The sequence below is a fragment of the Medicago truncatula genome, chromosome 3 (genome assembly GCF_003473485.1).
Source record: "Medicago truncatula cultivar Jemalong A17 chromosome 3, MtrunA17r5.0-ANR, whole genome shotgun sequence".
Classification (NCBI taxonomy): domain Eukaryota; kingdom Viridiplantae; phylum Streptophyta; class Magnoliopsida; order Fabales; family Fabaceae; genus Medicago; species Medicago truncatula.
In genome coordinates this window covers 27,690,613-27,708,520 of record NC_053044.1, presented here as the reverse complement: position 1 = coordinate 27,708,520, position 17,908 = coordinate 27,690,613, and the positions used below count along the sequence as shown (strand labels likewise).

At 34.8% G+C, this 17,908-nt stretch overlaps 1 protein-coding gene across 1 annotated transcript; it reads left to right on the top strand.

Annotated features, from left to right (window-relative positions):
* Window positions 1–16,049, top strand: LOC25490747 (proteasome activator subunit 4). The gene is made up of 35 exons (XM_013604638.3): window positions 1–331; window positions 1,559–1,661; window positions 1,754–1,866; window positions 2,283–2,405; window positions 2,637–2,738; window positions 2,828–2,993; window positions 4,462–4,578; window positions 4,681–4,748; window positions 4,851–4,952; window positions 5,039–5,255; window positions 5,433–5,669; window positions 5,756–5,883; window positions 6,010–6,127; window positions 6,216–6,434; window positions 6,520–6,675; window positions 6,813–6,889; window positions 6,997–7,202; window positions 7,515–7,728; window positions 7,829–7,908; window positions 8,006–8,123; window positions 8,199–8,369; window positions 9,137–9,305; window positions 9,391–9,434; window positions 9,529–9,571; window positions 9,648–9,799; window positions 10,004–10,098; window positions 10,240–11,138; window positions 11,709–11,990; window positions 12,091–12,186; window positions 13,447–13,625; window positions 13,884–13,965; window positions 14,572–14,696; window positions 15,196–15,288; window positions 15,473–15,626; window positions 15,739–16,049. Exons 1-35 carry the CDS (start codon window positions 171–173, stop codon window positions 15,778–15,780), a joined length of 5,451 nt encoding a protein of 1,816 aa, XP_013460092.2. The 5' UTR covers window positions 1–170; the 3' UTR covers window positions 15,781–16,049.
* The last annotated feature ends 1,859 nt before the right edge of the window (window positions 16,050–17,908 follow it).

The window sequence follows — 17,908 nt, the reverse complement described above, 5'->3', positions numbered from 1 at the left end:
CCTTTCTCTTCAACTCAATGAATTTACCTTTCTTGTTCAGAAAGTACCTCTGACTCTAAATCTTCAATCCTCGCACCTACACACACACACTCTTTATATAAATTCACATTCACAGTTCTATAACTACCAAAACCTTATTCTTCTTCATTTCTCTCGAAAGAACAAAAAAAATGCATCTCTACAATGCATGGTTGCCGCCACCGGTGGCGGCTCAAACCGCCGGTGAAAGAGATTCCTTTGCTCGCATCATCGCCGCCGTCAACTCTTCCTTCAACCGTGACGATCCCGAATCCGTTTATTCTACTCTCAAATACATCTCCGTTCTTGACCTGTTAGTTCCATTTTTCAACTCTTCAATTTTCTCTCTCTTCATTCGTTGCTGATTTTCGTTTTCTTTAATTTCTTTTTTCTTGTTATATTTTGATTTTATCGTGTTTTTGTTTCAATTGATTTGTTTTTTTTTGCTTATTTTTAATTGATTTTAGGTAGTAGTGATTTTTTTTAGTGGTAATTGTTGCAAGATTTTGTGTTTACACGAAGAAAATTTGTTGTGATCGAATTCGAAGGTTTGGTGAGGTTTTGAATATTGAAGTTAGTTACTGAAACGTTATTGACTTCATGGTTTTAAGTCTTTTTAGACTCTGATTTTTTCACTGTATTGGAAGGAATTTACAATTATTCTGATTACCATAGTGTGAACAGTACTTGAGGAGACTGCATAGTTGTCACACGCGGATAGCAAAACAGTAGCGCGATAGCACCACAATAGCCGCTAATTGACAACATTTTGTACTAAATAGCGAATCACGAAACACTGGCAGAGTGATTTGTCTGAATTCTGCTACTCTATAGTGGTATAGCGCTGCTATAACTCCTATATAACAACAGTCAGCTTAATTATGTTTGGGTCAGCTTAATTATGAGAGAAATAATGGCTTCTGTTCTATGTACCACTCCCACTTTATATTGAAGGAGCATACACTGTACAATGTCCGACACCGACACATGTATAGTTATGATCAATCACTTCGATTTTAAATTATCATCAGTGTGTACGTGTCAATGTCATGTCTGGCGTCATTGTTTTTGAATGGACTAGCCCACTGAAATTGGTACTGGGAGGAATTGAACCCGAGACCTTGAGAGGAGAACACTTCAAAGTACCAAGCCAATACCACCAAACCAACCCAAGTGGGTTGCTGTATAGTTTTCGTTATCAAAACTTCCCTCTGGTACCTGTCAAAGAAAAGCGATTATTTTCTTTGATTAAGCAAATCAAAACACATAATTCTTGAGAGTGTTGTCAGGGTTTAATTGTGTCTGTAATATCACATCATATATTGTGTATAAACAATTACGCTTGTTTCATTGTTTTGGTAGTTCTGTTATCACTAGTTTCAGTGTTTGTTATTCAATTGAAGATTCTTATCAGTATCTACTCGCCCTTCATTGCATTCCAAATTGCATTGTTAGCAGTGGAGATGGGGTTTTTCGTTCATAGGTTGTATCTGAATGGAGTTGGTTATGGAAGTTAATCTGACTTTTATGTGTTGTGCAGTTTCATAAAGGCAAAAAGTGACGTGTCTTTGGAAGATGTCCGGACCCTTATTCAGACGGGTCTTGAACTATTTCACATGTCCCGTAATAAGCTTTATGCTCAGGTGCTGCATTTTTTCTTGGATGAGATATGGAGTTTTCTTGTTTTCATGTCTTTTCATGCTTTTAAATGAATGTGTCATTTTTTGTTTATTAGGTTAGATGGGGAAATTTATTAGTCAGGCTACTCAACAAGTATAGGAAAAAGATTGCACTGACTATTGAATGGAGGCCTCTGTATGATACGTTGATTTGCACACATTTTACTAGGTAAGGTTTGTACTGTTACTGTCAATATTGCAGTCTTAATTGGTTTAAACTTTGAAGTTATTCTGCATTGTTAATAGTTTGCAATACCTAGCTCTGAAATTTATGATTTCTTAGTTTTATCATTGAAAACAAAGGGGAAAAAAAAGAAAATAATTCCAGTTGATTTAAAACTTGAATTAGAAATGAACACAAAAGTTATCTGTTTTTTGAGGGAAACACAAGTTATCTCTAATTATGAACTTAAGCTTTTCTCTGATTTCAATGTTACTTTCTTAGTTCGTTAAAAAAAAAAGTAATTTTAGTAGTCCGTTCTAAAGCAAAATACTTAATTGAATATATTGAACAATTTAATTCTTTGCTTCGTATTAGGTTCAGTAATTTTAGGCTGGTGATTATGAATTATATCATTGTTGCAGAAGTACAGGCCCAGAAGGATGGAGGGTAAGACAACGTCATTTTGAAACTATAACTTCACTTGTTCAGTCCTGCCGAAGATTCTTCCCATCGGGTTCTGCCTTTGAGATATGGTCCGAGTTTAAGTGAGTGCTCTGACATTGTTTCTGCATAGTTTTATTCTCGAATTATCACAAGTTTTTCTCCTTATGCCTTTATTTATTTTGTACTATTTATTGACACTGAGATAAATGGAAGTGAATTGTATATGTTTCCATTGGACGTGTATTAGGACTTTTATGTTTTTTTGAATTTCGGTTTTGTTTAATTTATTTGCTTATTAATTATTTTTCTTTGGGTCAATGAATGATTTGTAGATCTTTATTGCAAAACCCATGGCATAATTCATCCTTTGAAGGATCTGGATTTGCTAGACTGTTTCTCCCAACAAATCTGGATAATCAGGCCTTTTATACACAGTAAGAAGCATAAATTTGTTAGGAAATTTATGTTTTGTGATATCTGATATGACTTCCTGTGCGATGAAGTCTTATAATTGAATTCGCAGTGATTGGATTACGGAGTGTATAGACTTGTGGGAATCTATACCAAATTGCCAATTCTGGAACAGTCAGTGGGCAGATGTCATAGCTCGTGTTGTAAAAAATTACCACAATGTTGATTGGGAGGGGTTGTTGCCTTTGCTTTTTGCTAAATACTTAAATATGTTTGAGGTGAGCATATCAATTATTTTTATTCACATTTTGATTTACAAATTGATTGAAAATTATCAGAAGTACATACATGCTATCTCTATCTTAAGCACTTCATTTAAAGATAATCTATTGTGTTGTTTTTTCTCCATTTTTAAATATTTACAAACTTTTGTTATTGCGACTGAGATTTCACCTTTTCAACATTTAAAAGATGTTTTTTAACACTGATGTAGTGAAACACAATTAATTAGTGGCGAATATTAAAAGAATGATGTTTATCTTAGAGCGTAGTGCTGAATGTTTGGTTTTTTCGCATAATTGATCACATATTTATACCCTATATCTCTTGTCTTTTGATAAATACACTGGAATTACCCGCTGCCAATCAGTTTACACCTTCTTAGAAATTGTGGTTGGGCCCAACACATCCCTACAAAATCAGCTTGTGAGGTGGGGACCCCTCCCCCCCCACTTATATAAACACATGTTTAGGCCATCTTTTGTCCGATGTGGGACTTTTTAACACAAACAAATAAGCACTGTCTTCTCAATAGGAAATTTTCAAGGAAGCTAGATGGTGCCAATCCTCATGCTTTAAGCTGCGAAACTAAAATAGATTTCTTTAGTGTACCATCTTTTTTCTATAATTTTTCAACAGAATTTTTTGAAGAAAGCTACAAATGAAAAATTCGTTTGAATAGCTTATCTTAAAACGTCATTCTAAATATTTCATCATTTTGTTGAAATTTTTTTTGGATGATAAAATTTTAAAAATCTCTGAAATAAGAAGCTATTTCAAATAGCTTTTCATAAAAATAATTTTTGAAAGATGTCTTTTTGAAAAAATAGGTGATCTTTACTATATAAATTTTCTAACTGAATGTTTATGTTAGTGCATATCATAATCTCTTCATTAACTTATGAAAACGAGTTTGAAATAACTTCTACTATTTTTGAATATATTTCCAAAAAAATAATTTTTAGAAATACAAAGAAAACTCCATTTTTTTAAATATATAACAAACAGGCACATTATTCTACCACAAGACCAGCACGGTCCTTCTTAATAGCCATGTTTATATAGTTCCCTATCAACTTTCATGCATATATACAAACATTGAAAGATATACTTTGAGATGCATTATTATGTAAGTAGGAATTCCAATCCATTTCCAAACATACCTCCAACAAATGGCAATCTTAATGCCACAGCTGTATCAGTTATTTCCTGCAAAGTCATGAGCATGCTATCAAAACTAGCTGCTTCACTTTTAAATTCTTGTTTACAGTAAAAAATGCATCCTCTGGCAAAACTTATTGGATTAGTTGATCTGTAGGTACACCCACATGTTGTCCTGCTATGTTTTGTATATATTTCATTACTTTCAATATTTGTAAAGCTAATTGATCTTTATTTCCATAGCTTACTCCTTTGGTTAGTCATTTGGATTTTGCCTCATTTCATGCTTGCACTAATGAATCCCAGGTTCCTGTTGCAAATGGAAGTGGATCATATCCCTTTTCACTGGATGTCCCAAGAAACACAAGGTTCTTGTTTGCCAATAGAACTTCCACCCCTGCAAAGGCTATCTCCAAGTCAATTGTAAGAAAATATGTTGTTCCTTATTTTTCTGGGATTCTAACATTTGAGCCATGTTGCTGGTTTCTTAGTTTTAATAGCGATCTTTTGTAATTGCAATTACAGGTATATTTGCTAAGACCTGGCAGTTCCGCGAAACAGCACTTTGAGAAATTGGTCAACATTCTGGAACAGTTAGTTTACTTACACATTGCTTGCAATATTTAGCTTAATTAAGTTTACCTTTTCTTCAATTCAATTATTCCCTTTTTGTTGTTTTCTTTTCCTTCCCTTAGATACTATCATCCCTCAAATGGTGGTCGATGGACTTACTCACTGGAGCGGTTTTTGTTTCATTTGGTGATTCAATTTCAGAAGCGTCTACAAAATGAACAGTTGTACGGATCAATTATCATTTGTCATCTATTCTGTTTTTTTTCCTTCCTGCTTCTGTTTTATGGAACTGAAAAACTCTGTTCTACAGGGGTATAAATAATTGCAGACCCACTGAACAGCATCTTGGAGAATCAGAGAGGGTCTTCTTTGTGAATACAATGCTAAAGTTAATTGATCGTGGTCAATACAGCAAGAATGAGCATCTCTCTGAGACAGTTGCTGCAGCAACATCTATATTGTCTTATGTGGAACCCTCACTGGTCCTTCCATTTGTGGCATCTAGGTTTCAAATGGCCCTTGAGACGGTTAGTTGTGTTGTTTGAATATTTTTCATGGTAGAATTTCAGAAATCATATGTGGTCAGTGGCATTACAAAGAATAATATTTTCTTCTTGGTAATATGTCCACTGAGGGATACTCTTTGAAAGTATACTGTATTGTGTTAATTTGTCTTTCTGACCATATTCATTTTGCCTGGCCAGATGACTGCCACCCACCAGTTGAAAATTGCAGTTATGTCTGTGGCATTTGTTGGGCGCTCACTATTTTATACATCTGTATCGGCTTCCTCCATGAAACAAGTTGATCTTGGCGGTGGTGATGAAGCATTCATTGATCTTGTGGGGGTTTCATTATCTAATGCATTACTTGGCATGGATGCTAATGACCCTCCGAAAACTTTAGCTACCATGCAATTAATTGGTTCCATATTTTCAAATGTGAGTTTCAACTTCTTGATATATTGAATAAACGTCTTCTAGATATATTGAATGATAAAATTGACCACTCTACTGTGTAAATGCAGTTGGCTTTATTGGATGATAAAATTGACGATTTATCATTTATGCCAATGATCCGTTTTTCTGAATGGCTGGATGAGTTCTTATGCCGTCTGTTTTCCCTACTTCTACACTTAGAACCCAGCAGTGTTTTGTAAGTAATGGTGTCAAAATCCCTCCTCTCTTGCACGTAATTTTATTTGGCAAAGATGTTGTTTAAGTGGATTTTATGTATGTTATTATGCTTTCATAATTGGATAACTGGTTTTTGGTATATTAGAAATGAAGGTCTGCACTCGTCAGCTTCGTCAGGAACTTTTCTAGTTGACGAGGGTCCATACTACTTTTGTGTTCTTGAAATTCTTCTTGGGAGGCTTTCAAAATCACTATACAATCAGGTATTACTTTATAACTTAAAAATACTTGATATAGACAACTTTTTCTGAGCTAATATATTGTCTTGCACTTCACTGACATATCAAACAGGCATTGAAGAAAATTTCCAAGTTTGTGGCGACAAACATTCTTCCTGGTGCTATTGCAGAGGTTGGATTGCTCTGTTGTGCGTGTGTTCACTCAAACCCGGAAGAAGCAGTTAGTCAACTTGTTGAGCCAATATTAGTGTCTGTGACATCCTCTTTGAAAGGAACACCAGGCACTGGATTTGGAGGAGGTGGGACTTTTGATACTTCTGCTTCAACCAAGGTACCTGAGTTTGGTTATTTGTGATTGTCTTTGACTTCAAAGTTGCCTATGGATTCTCTGGAAAGCTGAGACTTCTCTACTTCAGGTTAGGTCCACAATTTCACCAGCTCTTGAGGCTGCAATTGACTATCAACTAAAGATATTATCAGTTGGTATCACGTATGGAGGTCCAGCACTCCTCCGCTACAAGGATCAATTAAAGGAAGTTATCTTCTTGGCTTTTGACTCACCATCTTGGAAGGTCTTACTCTTACGGGCACACTTGATCCGTTTCTTCAAATATGCTGATTGTATTCTTTTACTAATGCACATGAATTTGGTGCGGAGTAGTACTCCATTGGTTTCATATCTATATTTGATTGCTCTTTTCATTGACAGGTTAATGGTGCTGCTGATCATCTTCTTAGGTCTCTTCTTGGAAGTCAGATTCACTATTATCCAATAGACCAATATAAGTATGTATTAGAAGGGTTCATTCATTTCACTATGTTTGCGTGGTATTTTTTCTGCGATTCTGTGGCTGTATATCTTCAGTAACAAACACTGTTTTTTGGGATTCAAGGTGTGTTCTTAGTCACCCTGATGTTGTTGCTCTAGAAGAGTGGATTAGTACGAAAGATTTTTCTGCTGACGAAAGGTTGATTCCAAAGTGGCATATTCCCTGTGATGAAGAAATTCATTTTGCAAACAAGCTTTTAGATATTCACTTTAAGTCTGCTTTGGATGATCTGTTGAAAATATGCCAAACTAAAATTCATGCTGATCAAGGTATAACAAATAAGCATTTGTCTCAAAAAAGTTAATTAGTTATCCTGTGTTTATTAGCAAGATTTCTTATTTTAGTTCCTCTTTGACGATGAAAACTTGTATTAATTATGAATAGTTCTTGAAATTATCTATGTTCATTATGCTGATACGTATTATTCTGTTTTCTTGGAGTTTTCTTCTTTTTCTGATATAGTAATTTGTTTATCATAAGACATATTTGGGTGGTAGTTTTCTATGAAGGAAATTCCTATAGGATAATAATACAAATGTATGCTTTTCTAACTGTTATATTGAATGTAATTTTATATGCAGGAGATGAGAAAGAGCACTTGAAAGTGACTCTTTTACGTATTGAGTCGTCTTTGCAAGGACTTTTTTCTTGCTTGCCTGATTTTGTCCCAGCCTCTAAGAATGGAATGGTTGAAGATTCAAACCATACATTTCTAATTGCTGGGGCAACAGGCTGTACTGTTGGAACTACTGCTCTGAGAGAAAAGGCTACTGAAATTGTACATGCAGCCTGCAAGTAAGTGTCACATATATTGCTACTCTATGCATCATCCCTTCAACTTATGACTATGTGGTTTTCGATCCGGAAATGCTATTAAACTTTGTCTGTTTAACAGATATGTCATCGAGAATAAATCTGATGACAGCATCCTGTTGATACTCGTTATTCGTATTATTGACGCTTTGGGAAATTATGGTATTGAATTCTCCATTCAATCAAGTGTTTGCATATTATTCCAAATTCTGTTTGTACATGCACAACCTAACTAATTCCGAACCCTTTTCAAACACAGGAAGTTTGGAATATGATGAGTGGTCAAGTCACAGACAGTCTTGGAAGTTGGAATCTGCTGCCATAATAGAACCACCAATTAATTTTATCGTGTCATCTCATTCTAAAGGAAAGAAAAGGTACTAATACTTTGACCACTCTTCGCTCTTAAACGCAAGAACTTTTTGATAAGTCTGAGTTTGTGGTCATTTCAGACCTAGGTGGGCTCTTATCGACAAGGCATTCATGCACAATACCTGGAGGTCTTCACAAGCATCCTATCATCTTTACCGTACAAGTGGGAATTATTGTCCACCTGAACACGTGACTATTTTGATGGATGATTTACTGAATCTCGCTTTGCATAGCTATGAAACTGTCCGCCTGTAAGTGATTGAGGAATCAATAGCCAACTGAAATTTTGATTTCTATATTATTTGGTATTTATATGTTAGCTATTGGTTTACTATGTAGCATTTATTTTAATATTTCACCCGTAGCTATGTTATTAATGATATTCAACGAACAAACAAATAATCCAGAATTCTTTTGCTGGAGAGAAAAATAACACATTGAAATCAGTTCATAGGCTTTGCATTTATATAGAATTTAGAGGGTGTTGCACCTCCAATGGTCTAAGATGGCATGGATTTGATTTCTATAGTGTGTACCATAAATTTGCAATAGTTTATTAGGAAAAGAGAAAAGGGCATAAAAATATTGTTTGTAATTGCTGATGTGCTTAAGAATAAAGTCGTGGTATAGTTCCGTCTTCATGTTACAATCCAAGAATAGATGCTTCATATTTTCTTATTTAGGTTGAACTGCTTACATCGCCTGTTAAGTCAACCACTAATTTTTTCTGTAAAATGAAACCAATTTATTTTGGAAGTTAGAAACCCCCAGTCAGAATCATCTATACAGTGATTAGTCTTATCATCATGCATCAATGTAATATTCAGACCATGTTTACTTTGAGGTTTCATGTGTTATAGAAGTTAAGTTTAATTTCTTTTAGTTGTTCTACAAATATTTATCTTGATTCTCTTTCCTTTTGGATGTGAGCTAACGTCTCATCCAATAATTTAACATGTTTTACTGAATACAACTGCTGTGCTGTTTTATGCCTGATTAAGTTTCTTTTATGAACTAGGCTTGCAGGGAAAGCTCTAGTGAAGCTGATCAAGCGATGGCCTTCTATGATTTCAAAATGTGTCATCAGTCTTACTAATAACTTGCAGGACCCAAATGCCAAGGAGTATACAGTCTTGGGTTCTTGTTCAGTCCTTGCCTCACAAACAGTTCTCAAGCATTTGACTACGGTGATTGTCAAGGATTAGGTTTTTTAAAATTCTTTTATTGACAGCTAATATTTTCATTCCTCTTACATAGTTTCTTTGATTCTAGGATCAAAAGTCATTCTCTTCATTTATCTTGTCAATTCTATCAAGGTAATTCTATTTTCTCTGTTTCCCCTTTTAGATAAAAATCGGTATAACTTGTGTAACATTAGAGAATAATACTTTCCTTGCATCTTCTTTGAAGTTCTCATCACGAATCCCTGAAATCTCAGAAAGCAATTAATGAGGTAAGCTTCCCTGCATCGGATTACTACAATTTTATTATGTGCTTTTCATTGTTTAACCTTTCCTCACTTCCAACAGCTTTTTGTGAAGTACAATATACAATTTTCTGGAGTATCTAGAAGCTTTTTCAGGATATCAGACAAAGATAATCATAACGGTGGACTGGAGTTTTCCGATTTGGTTTCTCAGATTGGTTCTATGAGTTTTGATTCTACTGGCTTGCATTGGCGGTAGGTGTCCATTCATTTGGTTTGAAAATAGTGACTCATGATTAATGAGTTGTTCTTCTGTATATTTGTGTTCTGTCTCTCATCTGCTTCCTTTTCATTTATTTTACTTTTTACACGGCGCTTCACAATTTGTCAACTTATTTAAGCTTTCTGTTGAAATTCTTGCACATTTAAAATGTTACCTGATAGTTTCGGTTTTTTCAGATATAATTTGATGGCTAACAGAGTTCTGCTCCTTCTGGCTTTGGCGTCTCGGAGCCATCCAAATTCATCTTCTAAAATCCTCAGTGAAGCTGCTGGTTTGTACAGCTTCTTGTTTGCTTCTGGATCTTTCGTTTTCTGTTATACTTTTTTTGCTTGCCTTTTGCACATTAAAAGTCGGCATTTCTGCACCTTTTTATGCACCTGTCTTTATGCTATTCATACTGTTTCTTATTTAGGACACTTCTTGAAGAATTTGAAAAGTCAACTTCCTCAGACAAGGATACTTGCTATTTCGGCTCTGAATACATTGTTAAAGGAATCACCTTATAAGTTGTCTCCTGGTGAGAAATCTGACGTACTCGAGGATTTGAAAGGCCATGTCAAGTCATCCCTAGAAGGAGCTTTAACCCAAACTTTTCAGGAAGATGATTTCTTCAATGACACACTCACTAGTCTTTCTCATGTTCACATAATAACTGACAATGAATCTGCTTCTAGAGGAAACCAAGGAGATTCCAGTATTCAAAGCTTAGCAGACAAATCCATAACCCGTTTTTATTTTGAATTTTCGGCTTCATGGCCACGTACACCAAGTTGGATCTCCTTTTTAGGAAGTGATACATTCTACTCTAGTTTTGCTCGTATTTTCAAGCGGCTAGTACAAGAATGTGGCATGCCTGTAGTGTTGGCTCTTAAAGATGCAGTAGACGAGTTTACAATTGCTAAGGAGAGGTCTAAACAGTGTGTAGCCGCTGAAGCATTGGCAGGTGTGCTGCATTCTGATATTGACGGTCTGTCAGGAGCATGGGAAAGCTGGCTGATGCCCCAGTTGAAGAATATAATTTTAGCACCATCTGTTGAATCAGTTCCTGAGTGGTCCTCTTGCATAAGATATGCCGTTACTGGTAAAGGAAAGTTTGGAACAAGAGTTCCTCTTTTGAGGCAGAAAATTCTGGATTCCTTGATGACACCTTTACCTCCAACAGTAGCTACCACTGTAACAGCCAAGCGATATGCTTTTCTGGCTGCTTCACTTATAGAAATATCTCCACAGAAAATGCCATTAGCTGAAATCCAGCTCCACAATACCCTGCTGAAGGAAGTTCTTGGTAATATGTGCCACTCATCAGCCCAAGTATGCATTTCCTCTGAACCTTTATATTTAATCAATCATGTTTTAACTCTCCATTTGATCCATTACTTTCCACCCTCCCTTGTTTCCAGCCAATTTGATTATAGTTCAAATTCCTAATGTTTTTAAATAGACTGATCTAGAATATAGCTGAGTTTACATCTTTAAGGCGTATTGTATCACTTGACTTGGTTGACTGTCCCGGAGAATATAACTGCTGTATACACTACTGTGCTCTGGTTTATCTCTTTATGGAATTACGTATATAGGGTTAGTGTTAATTATCATAACAAAATTTTGGGTATATGATTTTGATTTTAAAAATAGTTGGGGAAGTTGCAAGGAGAAAAACTTACATTGAAGCCATGCATAAATTTATTAACTAATGCATGGTAGGTAGTATTTGAACATAAAAGATCTCTGTTTCTATATGCATCCATTTGGAGAGAGTGGTTGGAATAAGCGGTTTGGCTCTGGAACAGATGCCCCCTCCCTGTTCTGCAATATGAATATATAAGTGGGTAGACATTTCCTTAATTGTTTTTGGTTTTGACCTATTTTAATATGCCACAGGTGAGGGAGGCTCTAGGTGTTACCCTTTCTGTATTATGCTCTAACATTCGGCTATATCATTCAAGTCATCGTGATAATGTGGGTGATGAGAGAACCAACGATGCTGATAATTTGATGAAAGATGAAAGTTGGGTTCATTGTCTTATAGAGAGAGCAGCTGAAGCAGTTGTGAACATTCATATTGCTTCTCAATCAGATAAAGCTGTGAATACAATAGATACAAATTCTCAAAATGGGCATTTAGACGGGGATTCACAAGATGATATGAAATGGATGGAAACGGTACTAATATGAGATATATATTTATGGATTTTGCTTTTACTTATTATTATATTTTTTACTATTTGTTTTACTAATTGTTTACTGTTCCAAACAAATGCAGCTACTTTACTTTATCATCTCATCGTTGAAGTCTGGGAGATCCTCTTATCTACGTGATGTGATTGTGGGGCTTCTTTATCCTGTGATTTCCTTGCAGGTTTGTGCTAAACATTTGACTGTATTTATGATGATATGCAATTTTTTACTTCATGTTTGACAATATTCATAACTCTGATCCAATTTCTTCCCTTATTATGTGAACTTGATTGTGTATTTTATTTTCACAAATTGTATGATTTTTTTTTTGAGGATTTTGATTTTCTTATTCTCTTAAGCCTTCAAGTTTAGACACCAGATTATGTTATTGGTATTAACCAAAGTTTCGTAAAAACACCAAACTCAGAATCCTGATTTTCTTCCAGGAGTTGATTAATAGGATAATATATCTTGAAATTTTTGCTCATAACTTTCTTCCAAGATTCTGGTTCCACCAAAATCCTAAAACCAGTAACATGGTTGCCGGCAAAGAATGTGACCAAATCTGAAGTATAATCCCTTGAAATCTTGGAATTTCTTAATTGAGGTTCTTAGAGTTCAAGAATACCTGTGCATGTCCTTGCATAAAATATTAGTAGGTGGCTATGTAGTCTATGGCGGATAGCAGCTGATCCTCAACGCTGAAGTGCTATAGTAGGTAGCGATATGGCTGCTACGTCGATGTTTGGGGAAATAATACAAGAATTTACACCATAATACCAGGCACATGTGCGAATTTCCATAGGCAAGATTCCAACTCTGCGTCGAAGCTAAAAACCAATGGAGTAACCGCTACACCACCTATCATTTACAAAAAAGTCAGTCAAACTCTGCCACTGATGCTCAAAAATTTAATGCAACAAGGATTCTTGTAGCGCCTAGAGGCTTCTACCCTACATAGCGCTGTTATAGTGGCTGGTATTAACTACAGAGATAGGCAATTTTCTTTCTATAGACAAGCTTCCATTTCTCATTATTATGCTAAATTCATATCAGGACACTTCAATTGAGATGCTTTTGCGGTTACATGGAATTAATGATTAGTGAAATAGAAAATCATGTGTCAATTTGTGTAGCTTACTGCTGCAAGACTTTTAATGAGGGTACGCACAACATTGCTTTTAACATTCCTATACCTTTGAGAAGTTGTATTAAAAAATTAGACAACATTTACCAACAAGGGTTGATCTAGCAGAAGGGGCTAGACTCCCACAACATAGTGAACCAAGGTTCAATCCTGTCTGAGAGAGGTACTAACATTTTGTGCAAAAAGCGGACGATTGCCTAGAATATTTTTTATATTCATTTCCTTTCTCTATCATCATTCAATTTCAAGTATATCGGTTATCACACTTCTGAGTAATGTTGTTTTCTTTTGAAGGAGACATCAAATAAGGATTTGTCAACATTAGCCAAGGCAGCATTTGAATTACTAAAATGGATGATTGTTTGGGAACCTCACCTCCAAAAGGCCATAGATGTGATTCTTTCTTCTGCCAATGATTCCAACTGGCGAACGAGATCCGCTACATTGACATATCTGCGTACTTTCATGTACAGGTATTTGATCTTGTGACTGGTTTGCTTCAGCATACCATACTTTAAAGTTTAAATAGTTGGAGTCCTTATACGCATTTATCTTCATGTGGTAATATTTGATTTTTAAGACAACTGATTTAAATCCCTCTTTTGAAATATAAGCAAATAGTACTTCAGAAGTTTTTCATTGTAATAATTTTCGCAAAATTTCTCATAATTATCTTACTACTGCCTGTTATCAAACAGATGAAAATAAAGGTTTGTTCCCATCTTTAACAGGCACACTTTCATTCTCTCAAGTTCAAAGAAACAAGAAATTTGGAGAACGGTTGAGAAGTTACTAGTAGACAACCAAGTTGAGGCAAGCTCTCGCTCTTTAAATAGAAGTGCAAACTATGTTGTTTTTCTCCCTTTATTTTGGAATTTGGGTGATTTAGGATGAGACGTCTGTACTATATATAAAATCCTAAGCTTGTTGAGAAGTTTTCACCTGATAGGTCCTACTTGTCTATTAGCCTGGAACCTCTTTCCACTTTTAAGAACAGGGTTGTGAATGAAGCAAGATCATACACCAAATGGTTTTTTTGTTTTTTGTGAATGGCAAATGCTAGTAGTTAGTTTGTTAGATTAATGTTTTTCTCCTTCGTCCGAGTTTGATCCCAGGACCTCCATTTCCCTTAGCTCAAACCAGTTGAGCTACCCCCGTCACACACACACACACACACAAAATGGGAAGTTGTATGACTTACCTGTGGAGAAAGTGTGTTCACTTAAAAAAAAATTAGTTTTTAGTGGTAGTTCCTCATGTGAACAAATTTATATGAACACGTATTTTAGGGAAACCATGTTCTGGCTTTCTTTTCTCGTGATTTCTTCTATTGATGGTTTCTATTTTCATTTAATCTTATGTGGTTCTAATTACTGCATTTAAATTACCTCATTCTGGAAGACTTAATCTTTGGTCTAGGTAAGAGAACATGCTGCGGCAGTTTTAGCAGGCTTAATGAAAGGTGGAGATGAAGATTTAGCTAAAGATTTCCGTGATCGAGCTTATGTTGAGGCAAATATTGTACAAAAGAGGAGAAAATCGAGGTAACTTCTTTCAACTAATATTGTTCCGAAGATTTTCTCGTGTTTATGTGAAGTTTAGTTGTTGTTTTGTGAAAAAGTGGGCCTCACAGAAAACCTAAATGCTGATTAATTTCTTTGAATGTAATATCATCTTTATCTATTGTTAATGGTCTTGTAAAGTTATATCTGTAATTGTAACTTCGTACCTTTATGAAAAAGCTATTCATGCTATAGTTGAAACTTGATTTCTCTACATGGACAATAAGCTTAATTATTTAACTCTGGAATGTTTTCCATTAATGAGAAGTGAAGTCATGGTGCATCCAGCGTGTCAAAAAAATATTATTTAACATGTAGGCTGGACTGCATTGTGTATAGGGTGGGATTTGCAAACATGATTTATTTTTGTCAATTGACCAGCTAATATGATCATCTTGCCCCCACGCCCGCCCTCTCTCCCTCCCCCCGTCTCCTATAGCACATTTCACGTTTGATCAAGTAGGGAAATTTTCAATTGCAGAAAGGCAAGCTCTGGTTCGTCTGTAGCATCTGTTCATGGTGCTGTACTAGCTTTGGTAGCTTCTGTATTATCAGCCCCATATGACATGCCCAGGTTTGTCCAACACTTTCTTTGTTATCTTTGTCTTGGAGATATTTGAAAGCTTAGCTTTTTATCCTAAGTTGCTTTTTATCCTAAGTTGCTTTTTAACCACCGGCTTTTTTTTCTTGATTACACAATTATTGGTTCTTTTGACACTATGTTTTCCGTTGTTATCTGACTGCATAACTACTTTCAGTTGGTTGCCTGAGCATGTTACACTACTAGCTCGCTTTAGTGGGGAGCCATCCCCTGTGAAATCCACTGTTACAAAAGCTGTTGCAGAATTCCGGCGGACCCATGCTGACACATGGAATGTTCAGAAAGAGTTATTCACTGAAGAGCAGCTTGAGGTAGCTTTTATGTAGACGAAACATATTGTGCTATGATTTGGAAAACGTAATTATTACTTGTGTTTTTTATTTTATATGTGTCCTAATGTTTATTTCTCCCCCATATTCACAGATTCTGGCAGATACATCCTCTTCATCATCATATTTTGCGTGATCTAATAATCCAAAGATACTGTTAGGAAGTAAAAAGAAAATTTGTTAGGCATAATATGCTTTTCATTTGTTGTGTATTTGTAATTTGTAAAAATAGCTCGTTTACATTTTGTACCATTGATCATATTTGTAAGAATTTTATTCCATAATGCAGTCTCACAAGTTGAGCTTCTAAGCTTCCTCTATTTTGTAATATAATATTTCTTATACCATAGGGTTCATTAAATCATCGGCTGGTAAATCCCACACGACACAGTCTGAGTTGGAACATATTGGATAGATTTCTAATTTCTTTTGTTGCCTCAGAGTCATCCCCATTTTCCTCTTCAAGTTTTTCATGAAACCGGCTTTGCTTATCCATGGCTGTGCATGTGCTTCCAGTACATAAACTTTGGCTCCATTGTGATGCATCCCCTTTATTGCCAAAAACATGATGGGCTGAATTGAAACCCAGACATTGTTGGGTAAACATTGTATGGCATTGCAAAACTTGCAGTTGTTGCTGCAGTGGTGTCCCAAGGTTATTTGTGGGTACCATTTCGTGTTCCTGTTGTTTGGCCTTAGATTGGTCAAACTTAATCTTCTCAATAGTATCTTCTTTTTCTTCTGGCTTACGGTTAAAGTAATTGGTGATGTTATTCCCGATTAATGTTTTATTCTCAATTTTTCTGTTTTTTATAAAAACGTTTTTTTATTTTTATTTTTTATCAATACATAAAAACGAATAATCTAGCTTGACTGTTTTATTCTCAATTTTTCTGTTTTGCATAAAAACGATTTTTTATTTTTATTTTTTATCAATACATAAAAACGAATAGTCTAGCTTGACTAATGGTGGACCATGGAGCATATGCAGTGTTAATGTGAAAAGTATATTCCAAATATTTTTCATCAGACTCATTAATATAATTTGTAAGATGCATATTGTGTATATCTTGTTGTCACCGTTGATGCTATGAACTGAATATAACTAACTTGTCTAACATCAAGTACAAGTATGATATTTACAAAGTGCAGGGACATAAAAATTGGTGTAATTGCAGGGTCTTATCACATATTTAAGTCTAAAAACAATTTTCTCAATGTCTCACATCTCTTAACGAGTATGTATGAATATTGCGCCAGTAGGATGTCCACATTTTATTTTTAGCCAAAACTCTTATTCTACTTGGCACTTGTTTTGCGTCCTAAGGTGATATTGACATAAAAAATAAGAAGCTATGGATAGCAGCTTTTACGTTAACGTTGTTCTTTGTTGCGATTCTTCTTGGCGTGCCGCACTAACAAATACGTGTACATAGAATCTTGAAAAATTCCATTTGAAATATAGTTGAAAACTTTGGTTTAGGTTTTAAAAGTCTTCGAAAAATGCCATAAACAAATATTACCGTAGTTTGACAAACAATTTTTCTATACATTGTGTGTGACTGATACTTGTACGTTGTATTTTTTGACAATAAAAGAATTATTTATTTATTTGAGTCAAAATAAAAAGATTTTTTTCAATTGTTTATGCTTGATTTTCCACTACAAAACTTTTCTAGCATAAAATATATTTTCTATTACGTTAAAATAATATTAGTATTACAGAACATTTTTTTTAATTAATATTAGTATTATACATATATAATAAAATAATAGATTTGATGCAAAATATAACACAAATATATTTAAAATAATAGGTTTGATCAATTATAGAATAGAAATGATCGATTATATTCAAAACATATGAATTATTGATAATATAGAATTATTGATAATATAGAAATGATCATTAATGATAATTTGATAAAATTACTGTTTTTTTTCTTTTATTTATCATTTTTTATTAACATGTATTCTCTCCGTTTATATTTACGTTAAAATTGCAGTTTGCTTTATGCAAGATACTACAGTGACAAAGATTATTCTCTATTCTCAAAATGTTATCAAGTTGCATGATATTGCTGAGGGGTTTGTTCAACATCTTGAAATGTGACGCATATAGTTACAAAAAACACTTTAGTTCCTTGAAAACTACAGCGTCTTCTAGTTCCTCTACACGAGAACTTCACCGTCGCCGCCGTTGTGAGAGAGAAGAAGGAGATGAAAGAGGAGAACGAAGAATTTTCAGTTGGTAAGGGAAATCC

Bases quoted from the DNA above. Each gene is read 5' to 3' on its own strand.
- LOC25490747 (XM_013604638.3), top strand. From the start codon at position 171: ATGCATCTCTACAATGCATGGTTGCCGCCACCGGTGGCGGCTCAAACC. The intron at 1,662-1,753 runs GTGCTGCATTTT...TTTGTTTATTAG, and splicing joins GTAATAAGCTTTATGCTCAG to GTTAGATGGGGAAATTTATT. The intron at 13,626-13,883 runs GTATTTGATCTT...CATCTTTAACAG, and splicing joins CTGCGTACTTTCATGTACAG to GCACACTTTCATTCTCTCAA.